Source organism: Microcaecilia unicolor, chromosome 2 (genome assembly GCF_901765095.1).
Source record: "Microcaecilia unicolor chromosome 2, aMicUni1.1, whole genome shotgun sequence".
Taxonomy (NCBI): Eukaryota; Metazoa; Chordata; class Amphibia; order Gymnophiona; family Siphonopidae; genus Microcaecilia; species Microcaecilia unicolor.
Genome location: NC_044032.1, coordinates 16,993,928 through 17,012,845, shown reverse-complemented (window position 1 = coordinate 17,012,845; position 18,918 = coordinate 16,993,928). Strand labels below are relative to the sequence as shown.

At 47.5% G+C, this 18,918-nt stretch overlaps 1 protein-coding gene across 2 annotated transcripts in view; it reads left to right on the top strand.

Annotated features, from left to right (window-relative positions):
- RUSC2 (RUN and SH3 domain containing 2) overlaps positions 1 to 18,918 on the top strand; it is a 73,795-nt gene that overhangs the window by 15,316 nt on the left and 39,561 nt on the right. For both annotated transcript variants that reach the window (XM_030192814.1, XM_030192813.1), the window contains exons 2-4: positions 112 to 897; positions 3,525 to 3,722; positions 17,411 to 17,554. In XM_030192814.1, the coding sequence (XP_030048674.1) occupies positions 112 to 897; positions 3,525 to 3,722; positions 17,411 to 17,554 (1,128 nt within the window). The remainder of the gene's footprint in view (positions 1 to 111; positions 898 to 3,524; positions 3,723 to 17,410; positions 17,555 to 18,918) is intronic.

Genomic DNA, 18,918 nt, shown 5'->3' with positions numbered 1-18,918 from the left:
TAAACATAAAGAGTTTGAGCTAACTGAGAAGCCTTACTAGATCTTAATAATAGGCGATACTTTGTTGTACCAACCGCATTTTGGCCTGTTTATTTTCTTCCCCTGTTCCAGGCGTAGGCGCTGATGGGAAGCAAGTTGTCCGTTACTCCAGGGACCAGCGCCCGACTACCCTGCCCATCCAGCCATTCGTGTTCCAGCATCACTTCAGCAAGACGGCTAAGCCTCGCCCACTCCACAACCACTTCACGTCCAGCCTCTCCCAGCTCTATGGCCTCTCAGCTAGCCGAGCCCCCAGTCAGCAGAACTCCGATGACTCCCAGTCATCAGCCTCGGCCACGTCTACCGGACTGTGCATGGAGCAGATACAAGCACAACGCACGCTGGCTAAACGATCTGCTGATGGGGCCGATGGCGCTAATAAGAAGCCCACGCCAGAGACTACCCGGCTGTCCCCTCTGGGAAGTTACTCCCCCGTGAAAAACAATGGAACACCGTTCAAAGCAATGGATACCTCCTCTGGCTCGCCAACTCCAGAGAGACCAAATGAGTCTCACCCTCCCCGGAGCAGATCCTGCCCTTTGTCTGCCAATCTCCTTTCCACCAGGCCTTCCCCAGCCAGAGGTGTCACCCAACCAGGTGCTGTGCAATTTTCCCGGCAGAGACCCTCTGAAGCCCCCCAGGAAAGCAACAGCCCAAAGCTCGTGCCCAAGAAGGATGTAACCATGGAATGGAAGAACCATCCGTCGAGGCTCAGCCTACAGCCCACTTCCCTCCCTCCCTTGCCTCCACTAGAACTTGGCACCAGCAGACCAGTCAGCCAAGCTGAGACGCCCAGAAGTATCAACGAGAACCCCAAAGCGGGGCCGGGGAACAGTGTACTTTCAAGACCCCTCAATGGTATGAGCTGAGCTTACAAATTCAAAATGCGGATTCCAGTAATCTGGTGCTCCCTCAACTTCAGGTTCAATACTGCCCTTTGATTAACACAACCACTGTGCTGTGGAGGTGTATCAGATGGCACCCCGACATAACAGCCTGGACAAAATAGCCCTTCCCAAAAATAAGAAGTATAGTAAAAACTCTGCCTCCCTCCCTCTGAGGGTCCAGCATCTCTTACTCTCTGTCCCCACTTCCCAACATAGTCCAACATGTCTCCCTCGCATCTCTCCTGCCCTTCCCCCCCAGCAATCCTCCAACGTTCCTGTGGTCCACCGACAGAATCAACAAGCTGCTGCGGCTGACCACGGAAGCATTGTCCTTGTTGTGTCTTGCCTGCGTGGACATAGGCATCAAATAAGGCGGAACACAACAGGGGGAACACTTCCGGGACCGACCGAATCAGCTTCCTTTCCTTGTTGATGGTGCTGGCGGCCCACAGGAACGTTGGAGGATCGCCGGGGAGGGGGGGGGGGAGCCAGGGGAAGGGTGAGAGAGATAGCGGACCACGCAGGACAGGCAGAAGGAAGATGGAGACATTCTGGACAGTGAGCACTGAAACTGGGATAGCAAAGGGGAGACATACCTAGGCTCAAAGCAGCAGCGAGACTCCGAAAGACAGACAGTTGCAGGAGCAGGTAAAATACGCGGGGGCAGGCCCTATTTATTTATTTATTTTATTTTATTTATTGCATTTGTATCCCACATTTTCCCACCTATTGAAATTGGAGCAGAGCATTTTGTCAGGGGCTGATTTGTCGGGGGCTTTTTTTGTCTGTTATTTGGAGGGGGGCTATTTTCACTGTCGGCAGGGTTGCGGTTAAGCCGCAGAATTGGGCGGCTTTTCGGGAACGGCTGCGGGGAATTTTCGAATCGCGTGGATTGCGGGGATTTGGGCAGGTTTTCGAGCGGCCGCGGTGCGGGATTGGGTGGGTTTTTGCGGCCGCCGATTGGCCGGTTTTCCTGCTGCCGGGGCTTCTATTGGTCCAATTTGGTCCAATAGAAGCTTTTCCGGGGCTTCTATTGGTCTAATAGAAGCCTTTCAGGGGCGGGGGTGACGTCAGGGGTGACGTCGGGGGCGGGGCTAGTGACTCGGGAGGCGGGGTTCGGTGACGCAGGGGGCGGGGGTTGGCTGCGGGTGGTTTTTGGGCGGGTTTACAGCTGGTTTTGGCCTGGGAAAATTTTTCCCAGCTGGCAACCCTGGCTATTTTATGTCGGGGCTTTTTTGACCAGGTACCGTTTCAGATGCACCCAGGGAGATGGTGAAATCTTTGTCACTGGAGAGCCAACGACGTGAGCATTGCGTTTATTATACTCATGTCCCCTGTTTCCAGAGTCTCTTGCCCAGGTCCGTTCTGTAGGTCTCCATGCTGGACTGATATGTGTAGGGCTTCCATTCATAGTTATGTATAAATTGTAAATGTAGCTGTTTATTTCCCAGTTCATTTGAGGCTCTGAGTGTACAAAAAAACAAAACAAAACAATGTGCTTTTTCCAAAAACTGTCATGCTCCAGAGAACGGATAATTTATTTATTCAAAGAGGTGAAGGCTGGAGAGGTGCCAGAAGTTACACGGGGCATAGTGAAAGTTAACCACAATTTGTGTAGCATACATATTCCAGTCTAAAATATCCAGGGATAAGTTAATCGTGGCATTTTCTGTGTTCACATTTGAACGCATAATTCCACATAAATCTACATAAAATTATATTATGAACTCACAAATGCCAGAAAATGACTTTGTAAATAAAGTAACATTTAAAAACGCCCATAATTTAATATGAAAATGTGTCACATAACTGCCGCAGAATTTGCAAACTCTTGATGCAGAATCTTGTAAACCTGCTGCAGGGTTAACTGATCAGGTTAGTGTTCTGGTTATAAACAGTGGTGTAGCCATGCCGGGGGGGGGGGGCCTGTGCCTCCCCCCACTTGGGCACAAGCCCTCTCCAAAATTGTGGCACCAAATGTGTGGCCTGGTGGGGAAGCACAAGCTCTGCCAGCCAAAGCGATTCACCACCAGACAGGGCCGCCGGGGGGGGGGGGGGGGCAGGGGGGACAAAATTCCCTGGGCCTGGGCCTCCAAGGGGGGCCCGGCACCGCAGTCCCCTCCATCCACCACCGGGCCGGGCCCCCCCTGAATTCAAATCATAGCACCTCACCTCGACCTCTCTCCATGTGAAAGAAGCGCAGCAGAGGCAGTTTGCAGATCGCCTCCCTTCGGGCCTTCCCTCCCTGTGTCCTGCCTTCGTCTGACGTAACTTGTGCTAGCTGATAACTGTTGAAAATTGACTGAGCGAAACATCTAAATTAACCATTCTAAATTCCGCTAAGTAACTCAATTTAACCAGTCTGATTCTAGGTGGGCCTGGGGACGGGGTGTAGAAAGGTAGGAAGCCGATTCTATACAACACTTCAAACCTACTGGTTAGATGATAATTAAAATAAATAATAACAGAGAAACTGTCTGCTTCCCCTGCCATGAACAGTCACACTGAGCAGCTGGTTGTGCCCTTGAACATAAGTCAAGGTCTCTGATGGTGCCTCATTGTAGGATCTAACTTGCTGTCTGTCTCTGTATCTTCCAGCCAATCACCTCTCTCCGCAGGCCCTGAAGTGGCGGGAGTACAGGCGGAAAAACCCTCTGGGCCTGGAAGGTGTCTCGGGTCTGGCTGGGCTGGCGAGCAGCTTGGACCGGAAACAGCTGCAAGAGCCCAGGATGACTAGAAGGTTTTTCGACTTCCCCAGCAGCCTCCACGGCAGCCACATCCAGTCCCGGCTGAACGGTGAGCAGACAGGCCTCTCCTCCCTTTACATCCACCAGTTGTTCTGATGATAGGTCCAAGGCTCCAGGACAACTACTCTTACCATTATAAGAGGAGCCTCACACACTCATTTGCAGAGGGAGAGAACCAAGAAGCACGACACCCTCAGAGGCAGAGAGTATTTTATTTATTTATTGCATTTGTATCCCACATTTTCCCACCTCTTTGCAGGCTCAATGTGGCTTACAATTCATCATGAATGGTGGACATATATGAGAAAATAGACATTTAGTATTACATAAGGATCTTGGGTAACATGATAATGATAAAACATGATAATAGTGTAACAAGCAAATGTTATAAGACAATTCTAGTTATCTGTGTGGAGTTTACATTTGTTGATCTTTGTGGTATGCCTTGTTAAAGAGATGGGTCTTCAGTAGTTTGCAGAAGTTCATAGATCGTTTTTAAGTTGCGCGGCAGCGCATTCCAGAATTGTGTGCTCAGGTAGGAAAAGGTTGACGGAAGTGAAGATTAAGGAATGTGCGGGATGATTTTTTAGCATTACTGGGTGGTAAGTCTGTCAGGTCTGACATGTAGGCTGGGGCATCTCCGTGAATGATTTTGTGAACTAGGGTACGGTTGGGGAAGTGAAGATTAAGGAATGTGCGGGATGATTTTTTAGCATTACTGGGTGGTAAGTCTGTCAGGTCTGACATGTAGGCTGGGGCATCTCCGTGAATGATTTTGTGAACTAGGGTACATATTTTGAACGTGATGCGTTCTTTAAGTGGGAGCCAGTGTAGCTTTTCTCGTAGGGGTTTAGCACTTTCATATGTTGTTTTACCAAATATGAGTCTAGCTGCAGTGTTCTGAGCTGTCTGAAGTTTCTTGATTATTTGCTCTTTGCAACCAGCGTAGAGTGTGTTGCAGTAGTCTAAATGACTGAGTACCATTGATTGTACCAGGTTGCGTAAGACTGTCCCTGGGAAGAAAGGTCTTACTCTTTTTAATTTCCACATTGAGTGGAACATTTTCTTGGTTGTGTTTTTCGCATGACTCTCAAGTGTTAGGTGTCGGTCAATGGTAACTCCAAGAATTTTTAGGGTATCCGAGATTGGAAGACTCAGAGTTGGTGTGTTAATGGTGGTGAATTTGTTCGTGTTATGTTGGGAGGTGAGTATTAGGCATTAGGTTTTTTTCTGCATTGAGTTTCAGCTGAAATGCATCGGCCCACGAGTGCTTGATATGTAGGCTTTGGTTGATGTCATTGGAAATTTCCTTTAAATCTTGTTTAAATGGGATGTAGATCGTTACGTCGTCTGCGTAAATATATGGGTTGAGGTTTTGATTTGATAGTAGTTTGGCCAAGGGTATCATCATTAAGTTGAATAAGGTCGGTGAGAGGGGGGATCCCTGTGGAACTCCGCATTCAGGTATCCATGTGGCTGATGTAGTCGAATTAGATGTCACTTGGTATGATCGTGTGGTTAGGAACCCCTTGAACCAATTGAGAACGTTGCCTCCAATTCCGAAGTACTCGAGGATATGTAGTAGTATTCCATGATCAACCATGTCAAAGGCGCTAGACATGTCAAATTGTAGAAGTAGTATGTTCTTGCCAGTTGCAATCATTTGTTTGAACTTATTCATGAGAGTAACTAGTACTGTTTCAGTACTGTGGTTAGATCGAAATCCTGACTGGGAGTCGTGTAGTATTGAGAAATTGTTTAAGTGGTTTGTGAGTTGTTTGGTCACCATCCCTTCCGTTAGTTTGGTTATTTATGTATTTGGAATTAGCTCTTTCCTTTCCATAACAACATAAGAGTAGCCATAGTTGGTCAGACCGATACATAAGTATTGCCATACTGGGAAAGACCAAAGGTCCATCAAGCCCAGCATCCTGTTTCCAGTAGTGGCCAATCCAGGTCACAAATACCTGGCAAAATCCCAAAAAAGTACAAAACATTTTATACTGCTTATCCCAGAAATAGTGTATTTTTCCCAAGTCCATTTAATAATGGTCTATAGACTTTTCCTTTAGGAAGCCGTCCAAACCTTTTTTAAACTCCGCTAAGCTAACCGCCTTTATAAGCAGTATCCTGCTTCCAACAGTGGCCAATCCAGTTCACAAGTACCTGGCAGCAGGCGCATAGCCAGACCTTTTACTAAGGTGTGGTGAAAACTAATGAAAATTGGCATGTGCCCATTTTGGGTCTGAGACCTTACTGCCAGCCATTGACCTAGCGGTAAAGACTCATGTCAAATGCCATTTGGCGCGTGTCCGAAAATAAAAATTATTTTTCAGATGCACATATCGGACGTGCGCCAAAAATGAAATTACCGCAACAGCCATATGTTAGCCGGGTGCTAACTCCATTTTGCCGCGCGTTGGATGCGCGTAGAACTTACACGGCTTAGTAAAAGAGCCCTTCAATTTTTTTTTTTTTGGGGGGGGGGGGGGAACCCAAGCCCAAAGTGGAAGGCCATATTTTGCCCCACCTCTCTGGGCTGGCGGGGGTCCCCATGCCCCGAGAGCAGAAGCCTTCCTCCTGCGCTGTTCGCTGCCATGCCCGCACATGTTTGGTTTTCATGAAGTTGAGCATGTGCAAATCCTCCAGACGGCACAGTGGTGAACAGCGCTGGAGGAAAGCTTTTGCTGGCAGGGCTTGGGGACCCCCAGCAGCCAAACCAGCAGACCTTGGGGGGGCCCAAATCCACCCGTGGCTACACCACTGCCTGGCAGATACCCAAAAAGTAGCAAACTTCCATGCTACTGATCTCGGGGACAGCAGTTTTCTTTCCCCATTTCTCTCTCAATAGCAGACTATGGACTTTTCCTCCAGGAACTTGTCCAAACATGGACTTCGTTGCCGGAGAAAGTGGTGAAGGCGGAGTTTAAAAAGGGGTTAGACGGTTTCCTAAAGGACAAGTCCATAAACCGCTACTAAACGGACTTGGAAAAATCCAAAATCCCAGGAATAACATGTATAGAATGTTTGTACGTTTGGGAAGCTTGCCAGGTGCCCTTGGCCTGGATTGGCTGCTGTCGTGGACAGGATGCTGGGCTCGATGGACCCTTGGTCTTTTCCCAGTGTGGCATTACTTATGTACTTTTTAATCCCAGCTACATTAACTGCTGTTACCACATCCTCCCACAGCAAGTTCCAGAGTTTAACTATTCATTGAGTGAAAAAAAAATGTTTCCTTTTCTTCATTTTAAAAGTATTACTATGCAACTTCATGGATTGTCCCCTAGTCTTTGAACTTTTGGAAGAATAAACAATTGATTCATGTTTACCCATTCTGTGCCATTCAGGATTTTGTAGATCTCTATCATATTCCCCCTCAACCGCCATGGTAGCACGGAATGGCGCTACTATTTGAGTTTCTGAATGGAATGTTGCCACGATTTGGGTTTCTGCCAGATACTTGTGACCTGGTTGGCTCCAGAAAAGGAGGACACATTGATTCGGTCCGGGTTTTTCTTCCATTGAAAGCAATGGAAGTAAAACCCAGACTGGCTCATTCGGTCCTCCTTTTTCTGGAGCCATATGGTAACCCTAGGCTTGGCCACTTACTGGGCTACATGGACCCACTGGCCTGATCCAGTATGGCTACTCTCATGTCCTTATGTTTTCCAAGCTGAAGAGTCCTAACCTCATAAGCCTTTCCTCATATGAGAGGAGTTTCCAGCCCCTTAAACATTTTGGTTGCCCTTCTGTGAATCTTTTCGCATTTTTTTTTCAGATACGGTGACCAGAATTGCACACAATACTTAAGGCTTCAAATGGAAGTGGCCTAGTGGTTAGGGTGGTGGACTTTGGTCCTGTGGAACTGAGCAACTGAGTTCAATTCCCACTTCAGGCACAGGCAGCTCCTTGTGACTCTGGGCAAGTCACTTAACCCTCCATTACCCCATGTAAGCCGCATTGAGCCTGCCATGAGTGGGAAAGCGCAGGGTACAAATGTAACAAAAATAAAATAGATACTATTGGATATTCTACATGGAATGTTGCTACTATTGGAGATTCTACATGGAATGTTGCTATTCCACTAGCAACATTCCATGTAGAAGGCTGCGCAGGCTTCTGTTTCTGTGAGTCTGACGTCCTGCAGGACGTCAGACTCACAGAAGCAGAAGCCTGCGCGGCCACATTGGTGATCTGCAGGGGCCGACTTCTACATGGAATGTTGCTAGTGGAATAGCAACATTCCATGTAGAATCTCAAATAGTAGCAACAGTGGAGGAGTGGCCTAGTGGTTAGGGTGGTGGACTTTGGTCCTGGGGAACTGAGTTCGATTCCCGGCACAGGCAGCTCCTTGTGACTCTGGGCAAGTCACTTAACCCTCCATTGCCCCATGTAAGCCGCATTGAGCCTGCCATGAGTGGGAAAGCGCAGGGTACAAATGTAACAAAAATAAAATAGATACTATTGGAGATTCTACATGGAATGTTGCTATTCCACTAGCAACATTCCATGTAGAAGGCTGCGCACGCTTCTGTTTCTGTGAGTCTGATGTCCTGCACGTGCAGGACATCAGACTCACATAAACAGAAGCCTGCGCGGCCACATTGAGTGGTCTAGTAGTTAAAGTGGTGGACTTTGGTGCTGAGGAACTGAGTTCAATTCCCACTTCAAGCACAGGCAGCTCCTTGTGACTCTGGGCAAGTCACTTAACCCTCCATTGCCCCATGTAAGCCGCATTGAGCCTGCCATGAGTGGGAAAGTGCAGGATACAAATGTAACAAAAAATAAAAAAAAATACAGAATGCAGCAATTAGATTAATTTTGGGGTTATCAAAATTCGACAGTTTCTCCTTTTTTATATTAAACTCAATTGGCTGCCCATTGAGTAGAGTTTTGGGTGTTTTTGTTTAAATTGGCGTTCTTTCTTTTTAAAACACAACAGGGACTGATCCCTAGTTATATTTGTTCGTTTATTTTTGCTTCATAACCTCTGTCAGGACTAGGAGACATGAAGCTGCTCATTTTTTTTACTTTGCCCTCTTCCAAGGGTAAGAGGAGACATGCTTTTTTGACGAAATCCTTGCCGTTCAAGCAGCCAGACTCTGGAAACATATTGCCAGAATGTTTTCCCTTTCACAATCGTATCTTTTGTTTCGAAAGAAGATACAAACTTTCCTATTTGAGAAATATGTGCTATGATTAGATTTTGCTGTTTCCAAAGTAATCACTGCAATTCTCGGAGGACTATTCTGACTCTTGTTTTCTCTCTGGATGTTTGTAAACCACTTGGAACTGAAAAGGACATAAGCGAAATATAAGTCCAAATGTAATGTAATAATATAATAGGGAGGTTGCACCATGGAGCGATACAGAGGCAATTATAATATTCTTTGTCTTATTTTCTATCCCTTTCCTAATAATTCCTAGCATTCTGTTTGCTTTTTTGGCTGCTGCCGCACACAGAGAAGTAGCTGAGTATAAGTACTTAAGTACATAAGTAATGCCATACTGGGAAAAGACCAAGGGTCCATCGAGCCCAGCATCCTGTCCACGACAGCGGCCAATCCAGGCCAAGGGCACCTGGCAAGCTTCCCAAACGTACAAACATTCTATACATGTTATTCCTGGGATTTTGGATTTTTCCAAAGTCCGTTTAGTAGCAGTTTATGGACTTGTCCTTTAGGAAACCGTCCAACCCCTTTTTAAACTCTGCTAAGCTAACCACCTTCACCACATTTTCCGGCAATGAATTCCAGAGTTTAATTACTTCACCTCACTTTTCAACCAGGCCGGCTGTCTTTTGTAGTTCCGTCTTTCTTTTCTAATTCGCGGAATATGTATGGCCTGGGCCTCCAGGATGGTATTTTTGAACAGCGTCCACGCCTGTTGTACAGTTTTTACTCTCTCAGTTGCCCCCCTAAGTTTTTTTTTTTAACCGTTCTTCTCATTTTATCATAGTCTCCTTTTTTAAAGTTAAACGCTAACGTATTTGACTTTCTGTGTACAGTTACTTCAAGGTCGATATCAAAACTGATCATATTATGGTCACTGTTATCAAGCGGCCCCAGTACCATAAAGTCCCTCACCAGATCATGCGCTCCACTATTTAACATTTCTAAAGCGCTGCAAGGGTTACACAGCGCTGTACAATTTAACAAAGGGACAGTCCCTGCTCAAAGGAGCTTACAATCTAAAGGACAAAAAAGTGCAGTCAATCAAATTGGGGGCAATCTAGATTTCCTGGATAGAGGTATAATGGTTAGGTGCCGAAAGCGACATTGAAGAGCTGGGCTTTGAGCAAGGATTTGAAGATGGGCAGGGAGGGGGCCTGGCATATGGGCTCAGGGAGTTTATTCCAAGCATAGGGTGAGGTGAGGCAGAAAGAGCGGAGTCTGGAGTTGGTGGTGGTGGAGAAGGGTACTGAGAGGAGGGATTTGTCCTGTGAGCGGAGGTTACGGGTAGGAACGTAAGGGGAAATGAGGGTAGAGAGGTAATGAGGGGCTGCAGATTGAGTGCATTTGTAGGTAAGTAGGAGAAGCTTGAACTGTATGCGGTACCTGATCGGAAGCCAGTGAAGTGACTTGAGGAGAGGGGTGATATGAGCATATCGGTCTAGGCGGAAGATAAGATGCGCAGCAGAGTTCTGAACGGATTGAAGGGGGGATAGATGGTTAAGTGGGAGGCCAGTGAGGAGTTGGTTGCAATAGTCAAGGTGAGAGGTAATAAGAGAGTGGACAAGAGTTCGGGTGGTGTGCTGAGAGAGGAAAGGGCGAATTTTGCTGATGTTATAGAGAAAGAAGCGACAGGTTTTGGCTGTATAAGGGGCTGCACCTTAAATATTGTGTGTAATTTTGGTCACTACGTTTCCAAAAACATATAGCTGAATTAGAAAATGTACAGAGAAGGGCAGCAAATGATAAAGGGAATGAGACAACTTCCCTACGAGGAAAGGCTAAAAAGGTTAGGGCTCTTCCGCTTGGAGAAGAGGCAGCTGAGGGGAGATATGATTGAGGTTTATAAAATACTGAGTGGATTGGAACAGGTAGATGTGAATCGCTTGTTTACTCTTTCTAAAAATACTAGGACTGTGGGGCACACAAAGAAGCTACTAAGTAGTACATTTAAAATGAATCGGAGACAATATTTCTTCACTCAACAAGTAATTAAACTCTGGAATTTGTTTGCAGAGAATGTGGTAAAAGCAGTTCGCTTAGCAGGGTTTAAAAAAGGTTGGATAGCTTCCTAAAAGTCTATAAGCCATTATTAAGGTCCATGGGGGTTGTTGGGGGCAGGAGTGAAGGCCGCTCGCTCATGCCCCTTTCGGCTTCCCATAAAAAAATGGCCTGCTGCGACCTCTTGCTGCCACAAGAGGTCACTGCAGGCATTTGCAAAGGCCATCCACAAGGGGACTTCACTCCTGCCCCCAACACCTGCACAAACCACCAGGGACATTGGGTAGGCCCAGGGAGCCGTAAAACATAGTTATGCGGGTCAATGCCACTATTTATTGCCAGCACCCACAGAACTTCTGGCTCCTCCCTAACGCCACCGCCAATGCCACCACTGACCTGTCCACTTTTTCTGTGGCCGTTCAGAGGCGATATTCAGCAGCAGTGCTTGCTTTATTGCAACTGAATTTCGGGGGTAGGTGGTGGTAAACAGCGCAGTGTATGCTTGTAGCGCTATAGAAATGATAAGTAGTAGTAGTAGTAGTAAATGATGTAAGCGGGTAAGAGAGGCTGCTTCCCACTTAAATCACTGTGAATAGCGGCTGGAGTGTTTCAGCAAAGTTAGTTCCATTCCCGACTTGTAGGTATATGGCCTCCTACCAGCCGATGAGGAGACGGAGAACTGCTGAGGCCCTGATGCACAAATATGGCAGCCGTGGTTGAACTTACCATTTTCAAACAGCGACCGACGCTCAAAGGGAATCGCGTGTAAATTTTGCAAGCGGCTCGGTAGGGAAAGCAGCTAGCATCATGCGCAGAGCAGTCTCTCGGAAAATGTCCGTGTTCTGTGCGTTTGCTAGACGCTTTCCCTACTGAGCCACCTGAATACTGCCGCTTCTACCCTCGCTATGTTTTCACGGGCAATAGATGGAAAACGCAGCCTTCCCTTCCTCAGGCTCTCTGATTCAAGGTCGAGCGGTGGGCACTAAGATATGGGGGTTTTAAGCCTGTCAAAAACGTGCAAGACATCTCCTAAGGCAGTATTAGCGGTTCAAAATCTATCAGATCTGAGGCGGGTTGTTATCCTTGTAGTCACGAATGGAGCAGAAAAGCCTTTTGTAATTTTTCTGCAGAGCTTATTCTCATGTCGCCCTCACACTACCCAGGTTTCTCGGTATCCAGTCAGTACTCTATAGACTCTACTTCTTTAGCTCTTAATTCATTCTGAATTCTTTTGCTTTTGTCCAGGTCCTCGTAGGTTTTCCCTTTCAATGCTGGCACAGGTTTTGCAGGACCACACCCAGGCTGGGGAGAGAGGAGAGTCGTTGGACATGGGTGGTTGGAGGGGGGCAGGGGAGAGAAGAGAGTCGTTGGACATGGGTGGATGGAGGGGAGGGGAGGGCAGGGGGAGAGGAGGGTGCTGGACATGGATGACAGGGGAGGACAGGGGATAGAGGAGAATCGCTGGACATGGGAGGGCAGGGGAGAGAGGAGACATGCTGGACATGGATGGAGGGGAGAAGAGAGGAGAACTGCTGGACATGGATGGAGGGGAGGGAAGACAGGAAGGAGATGCACATGGAGGGGAGAGCAGGGGAGAGAGAGGAGAAATGATGGAAATGGATGGAGAGGCGAGCAGGGGATAGAGGAGAAGGCGGAGAGAGAGGAGAAATGCTGGACTTGGGTGGAGGAGAGGGGAGAGAGAATTATTGCTTTATATGGATACAGGAGAGGGAAGAGAGAGGAGAAATTCTGGACATGGATGGAGGGGAGGAAAGAAAAAAGAAGAAGATTCACATGGATGGAGATGAGGGAAAGGGAAGAGGAGAAAAACTTCACATGGATGGAGAAAATAGGCAAAAGCTGGATCCACGTTACACCTCCTCCAGTCAATTCCACGGAGGAGGACCCAGCTTTTACTTATGGATGCAGGGCAAGAAATGAAGAAGAAAGGAGGAAAGTAAAGAAATAAATGGAATGGAAGCCCTGGAAACGAAGTTAAGAGAACAGATAGAGAGCAGCAGAATCAGAGACTGGGACCAATATGGATAGAAAAACAAAGTCACTGTTTACTGCAGCTTTGAAGGGGCTTTTCTTCCTCCAGCACCGGCAGTCCACACTACCTTAGGAGAGATGGCGTTATAGGGGGAGGGCATCTTAATTTTTCTGCCCAGGGCCATTCAGTCCTTGCTACACCTCTGATGTCTAGGGTAGGGGGAAACTCACCCACGACACAGCAGCAACGCATAGTGCAGGAATGCACAAGGAGAGAAAGCCCTGTCCAGAGGAAAGAAAGTTCTAGAACCACAAGTGATGGCATGAAGTTCCAAGGAGGCAGACTCAGGAGCAACATCTTGGCAAGGATGAGACCTGCTGTTCCTCCTTCCGGTTCTCTGAGTAGGAGCTGCTGCTGCTTCTCCTGCTGGCTCTGTCTGTAATGACTCCCACTCCTCCCTCTGATCCTGTGCGTGAAACCCTTCTATAAAGAGATTTTCAGTAGGACATGGTTTGTGTGTTAAACAGGTTGGCATTTTGATTTGTGAGATTTCTCTATCGGTTTTGATGAGACACATCTGTGTCAGTGAAATGCATTTTTCTCTCTTCTCCATAGCAACCTGTGCTCGAGAGGAGCTTTTTCCTGAGGAGAGTATATTCAGAATGATTTCTCTGCTCAGGGGGAGAGTTCTGTGAAGCCCCTCAGGAGTGCAGGTCACAGAGAGCAGAAAAATTCTTAAGAGAGTTACATTTCATAGAAGTGTTTGTTGGAGTTTTTCTGGGGAAAAGGGAGAGAAATGTTACCCGTTAAAACCCTTTTACCTTAGGTGGAGGCACCAAAGCCATAAATTATAAGAGATGGCCCAGGAGTCCTGCCAAGTCGGGCCCGGGGGCGTTACATGTATAATGATTCCCACTCCTCCCTGTGATCCTGTGTGTAATGACTCCCACTTCTTTGTCTAATCATAGTAACATAGTAACATAGTAGATGACGGCAGAAAAAGACCTGCATGGTCCATCCAGTCTGCCCTACAAGATAAACTCATATGTGCTACTTTTTGTGTATACCTTACCTTGATTTGTACCTGTGCTCTTCAGGGCACAGACTGTATAAGTCTGCTCAGCACTATCCCCGCCCTCCAACCACCAGCCCCGCCTCCCACCACCGGCTCTGGCACAGACCGTAAAAGTCTGCCCAGCACTATCCCCGCCTCCCAACCACCAGCCCTGCCTCCCACCACCGGCGCTGGCACAGACCGTAAAAGTCTGCCCAGCACTATCCCCGCCTCCCAACCACCAGCCCCTCCTCCCAACCACCGGCTCTGGCACAGACCGTATAAGTCTGCCCAGCACTATCCCCGCCTCCCAACCACCAGCCCCGCCTCCCACCACCGGCTCTGGCACAGACCGTAAAAGTCTGCCCAGCACTATCCCCGCCTCCCAACCACCAGCCCCGCCTCCCACCACCGGCTCTGGCACAGACCGTAAAAGTCTGCCCAGCACTATCCCTGCCTCCCACCACCGGCTAAGCTTCTGGGGATCGATTTACTACTTTGTAGCTTCATTGCTTGCCCCCTAGTCGTAGTACTTTTGGGAAGAGTAAACAAATGATTCACGTCTACCCGTTCCACTCCACTCATTATTTTATAGACCTCTATCATATCTCCCCTCAGACGTTTTTTCTCCAAGCTGAAGACTCCTAGCCATTTTAGCCTTTCCTCATAGGGAAGTCGTCCCAACCCCTTTATCATTTTCATCGCCCTTCTCTGTATCTTTTCTAATTCCACTATATCTTTTGTAATATCTCTTGATTTTCTCTCTGTTCTTGTGTATTACAACCAGTGGCGTAGCTACAGGCGGTCCCGGGTGGGCACAGGCCCCCCCTAGCTGCAGAGCCACACTGCTCTCTTCCCCTGTCTCTTCTGTGGCATCCCGGCATCTGCACTCTGGTCTCTAAACCCCTTCCCTCCCCAGTGTCGGTACAGGTGTCCTCGGCACATGCAGCGATTCATTCTCCCTGCTTGCGCCCGGTCCCACAGGCTTCCATCTGCCACGTTCCACCAGACAGGAAACAGGCAATGATGTCAGCGAGGGCGGGACATGGCAGATGGAAGCCTGCGAGGCTGGCGCAAGCAGAGAGAATGAATCGCTGCATGCGCCGAGGACGCCTGTACCAACATTGGGGAGGGATGGAGTTCAGAGACAGGAGCGCAAATGCCGGGACACCGCAGAGGAAAGGGAGAAGATGTGGGGTAGGTGGGGAAAAAAAACCCTCATGCTCTTAAATAATATCTCCGGGAAGATATTTGTGGTTTGTGGTGTGGTTGGAGGAGGGGGCACGTGTGCGTGGAAGGGCCTATCAAAAATACCAAGTCTGGCTACGCCTCTGATTACAGATCTTGCTCCCCCCTCTGATCTTTTTATTTATTTCTTTAGATTTTGCTCACACCTTTTTCAGTAGTAGCTCCAAGGTGAGTTACATTCAGGTACTCTGGATATTTCTCTGTCCCAGGAGGGCTGACAATCTAAGTTTGTACCTGAGGCAATGGAGGGTTAAGTGACTTGCCCAAGATCACAAGGAGCAGTGGTGGGATTTGAACTGGCCACCTCTGGATTGCAAGTCTGGTGCTCCAAACACTAGGCCACTCCTCCACTAGCAACATTCCATCTAGAATCTCAAATAGTAGCAACATTCCAGAATCTCAAAAAGTGGCAACATTCCATGTAGAATCTTCAATAATAGCAACATTCCATATATTTATTTATTTAGATTTTGCTCACACCTTTTTCAGTAGTAGCTCAAGGTGAGTTACATTCAGGTACACTGGCTATTTCTCTGTCCAAGGAGGGCTCACGATCTAAGTTTGTACCTGAGACAATGGAGGGTTAAGTGACTTGCCCAAGATCACAAGGAGCAGTAGTGGGATTTGAACTGGCCACCTCTGGATTGCAAGACTGGTGCTCTAACCACAAGGCCACTCCTCCACTAGCAACATTCCATCTAGAATCTCAAATAGTAACAACATTCCATGTAGAATCTTCAATAGTAGCAACATTCCATATATTTATTTAGATTTTGCTCACACCTTTTTCAGTAGCTCAAGGTGAGTTACATTCAGGTACTCTGGATATTTCTCTGTCCCAGGAGGGCTCACAATCTAAGTTTGTACCTGAGGCAATGGAGGGTTAAGTGACTTGCCCAAGATCACAAGGAGCAGCAGTGGGATTTGAACCAGCCACCTCAGGATTTCAAGACTGGTGCTGTAACCACTAGGCCACTCCTCCACCCCAAAGAACCTTCTTACTCTTTGGGGTTCTACGTTGCTACACTTTCATGGAATCTTATTCTTTAGAATTCTAGAATCTTTATTTCTTTATTGGGATTTTGCTCACACCCTTTTCAGTAGTAGCTCAAGGTGAGTTACATTCAGGTACACTGAATACTTCTCTGTCCCAGGAGGGCTCACAATCTAAGTTTGTACCTGAGGCAATGGAGGGTTAAGTGACTTACCCAAGATCACAAGGAGCAGCAGTGGGATTGAAGCAGCCACCTCTGGATTGCAAGAGCGGTGCTCTAACCACTAGGCCACTCCTCCACTAGCAACATTCCATGTAGAATCTCAAATAGTAGCAACATTCCCTGTAGACCAACATTCCATGTAGAATCTCAGATAATGTCAACATTCCATATTGAATCTCAAATAGTAGCAACAGAATTTCAAATAATTTATTTGGATTTTGCTCAGACCTTTTTCAGTAGTAGCTCAAGGTGAGTTACATTCAGGTACTCTGGATATTTCTCTGTCCCAGGAGGGCTGACAATCTAAGTTTGTACCTGAGGCAATGGAGGGTTAAGTGACTTGCCCAAGATCACAAGGAGCAGCAGTGGGATTTGAACTGGCCACCTCTCGATTGCAAAACTGGTGCTCTAGCCACTAGGCCACTCCTTGTGTGTAATAACTCTGTCTTCTTTGTGATCCTGTGTATAATTTATTTATTTGTGACATTTATATCCTACATTATCCCAAACAAGTTTGAGTTCAAGGTGGCTTACAAGAAACAGTATAGGATACATAACAAAGAATAATGCGTAAGAAAGTAATTTGTTGTAAGAATCCAATTTTACAATACAATATTTATTTATTTTATTATTACATTTATATCCCACATTTCCCCACTGATCGCAGGCTCAAAGTGGCTTACAAAGTCTGTAGTGCAACCTACAGTACCAGAAGAACAATTATACAAATTGAGAATAAGACATATAATAACAATTAAACATCAAAAGGCAAGAATCATTAACATACTGGGATAACGATGGATATTAACATTTAGAAAATCTATTATGAATGAGAAATTGTACATGAAGCAAAGAGAAAGTTAATGGTAAAAGAGTAATAACCAATTCAGGTAATAATTAATTGTTTGAGTTATGGTTGTCCTTTGTGAGGGTTTGTTTGAATAGGACCGATTTGAGGATTTTGCGGAATCTAGTATCTTCCTGTATAATGACTCCCCTCCTCCCTTTGATCTCATGTGTAATGACTCCCAATCCTATGTTGGCTTTCCGCAGGTCCTTTGGTGAAGCATCTTCACATTAATCACAGCGACTTCTTCCCTGACTTCTTCTCATTGGCGGAGAAACCCCCAGCTGAGTTCTGCCTGTCTCCAGATGGTACCTCAGAATCCGTCTCTGTCGATTTAGTGCAGAAGAAAGGTAAGAAGGCTGCTGGCCTCGTCCTGGCTAGGGTTACCATATGTCCGGTTTTGCTCGGACATGTCCTCTTTTTGAGGACACGGCTGGGCGGGTTTTGCCAGCCTGCCCGTTTCTCCGGATTTCTGGACAAACGGGCAGGCGGGCGGGCCTAGTGGTATCCTATCCTCCCCTCCCCTTACTGTACTGCCCTGGTGGTCTAGTGACCTCTTTAGGGCAGGAAAAAGCCCCCTCTTTCCTTCCTGGAGCGGCTGCAGACTGTCTCTTGCTGCCTCCAGTCCCGGCACCGATTCATAATGGCCGATGAGAGTTGAAGCGGCGGCCTTGCGAGACTTCTGCAGGTCGTGCAAGGTCACTCTCAGCGCCCGTTTTGAATCGGCACCGATATGACAGGGAGGAGGTAGTGACGGAAGCTGGCCTTGCTGAGTTTAAAGGGGGTCTGGACAGATTCCTGAAGGAAAAGTCCATTGATCGTTCTCGGGGCCTGGATTGGCCGCTGTCGGAGACAGAGTGCTGGGCTTGATGGACCTTTGGTCTTTTCCCAGCGTGGCAGTGCTTATGTACTTATGTACAAAACAGTCTGCAACTGTTCCGGGCAGGAAAGAGGGGGCTCTTTCTTGCCCCGAAGAGGTCACTAGACCACTAGGGCAGTATAGTAAGGGGAGGGGAGGATAGGACACCCTTAGGGGGTGTGACAGGGGCAGGGTGGGGTATTAAAGGAGTGGGGCAGTATGTGACAGGGGGCAGTGTGGGGGTGTGATGGGGTGGGGCAGGGGTGTGCCAGGAGTGGGGCATGTGTCCTCTTTTTGGGGGGAACAAATATGGTAACCCTAGTCCTGTCATTTTGCCAGCAACAAGTTCCATTCCCACGAGCAGCGGAATGAGCCCTGCTGAGCGCTCAGTGAGCACCCAAACAAAACCACTGAAATAGGCTTCACCCAGACCAGTGGTTGCCAAACCTGATCCTGGAGGCACCCCAGCCAGTCATGTTTTCAGGATATCCACAATGAATACTGCCACACTCCATTGGCTTCTGATCTATCAACGTATTTTGTTTAAAACAGCTTGTTTGTTTTTTTCAACTTTTGCACGGTAGTACTTCAGAATTACTGATAAATATAGTTTCTATTTCTTTACCAAGATTGTCTTGTCGATTAAGTAATCAAATAGTACTCTGTCCTCCTTCCTTTTGCAACATGTGCTTCCTTAGAGCAGGGGCATAGCTAGAGCTCGAGGTGGGAGGGGGCCAGAGCCCAAGGTGGGGGGGGGCACATTTTGTTTGCCATCCTGCCACCACCCCCCTGCTGCCTCACTGCCCCCTCTGCCGCCGCTGTACACCTTGGCTGGGGGGGGTCCCCAACCCCCAC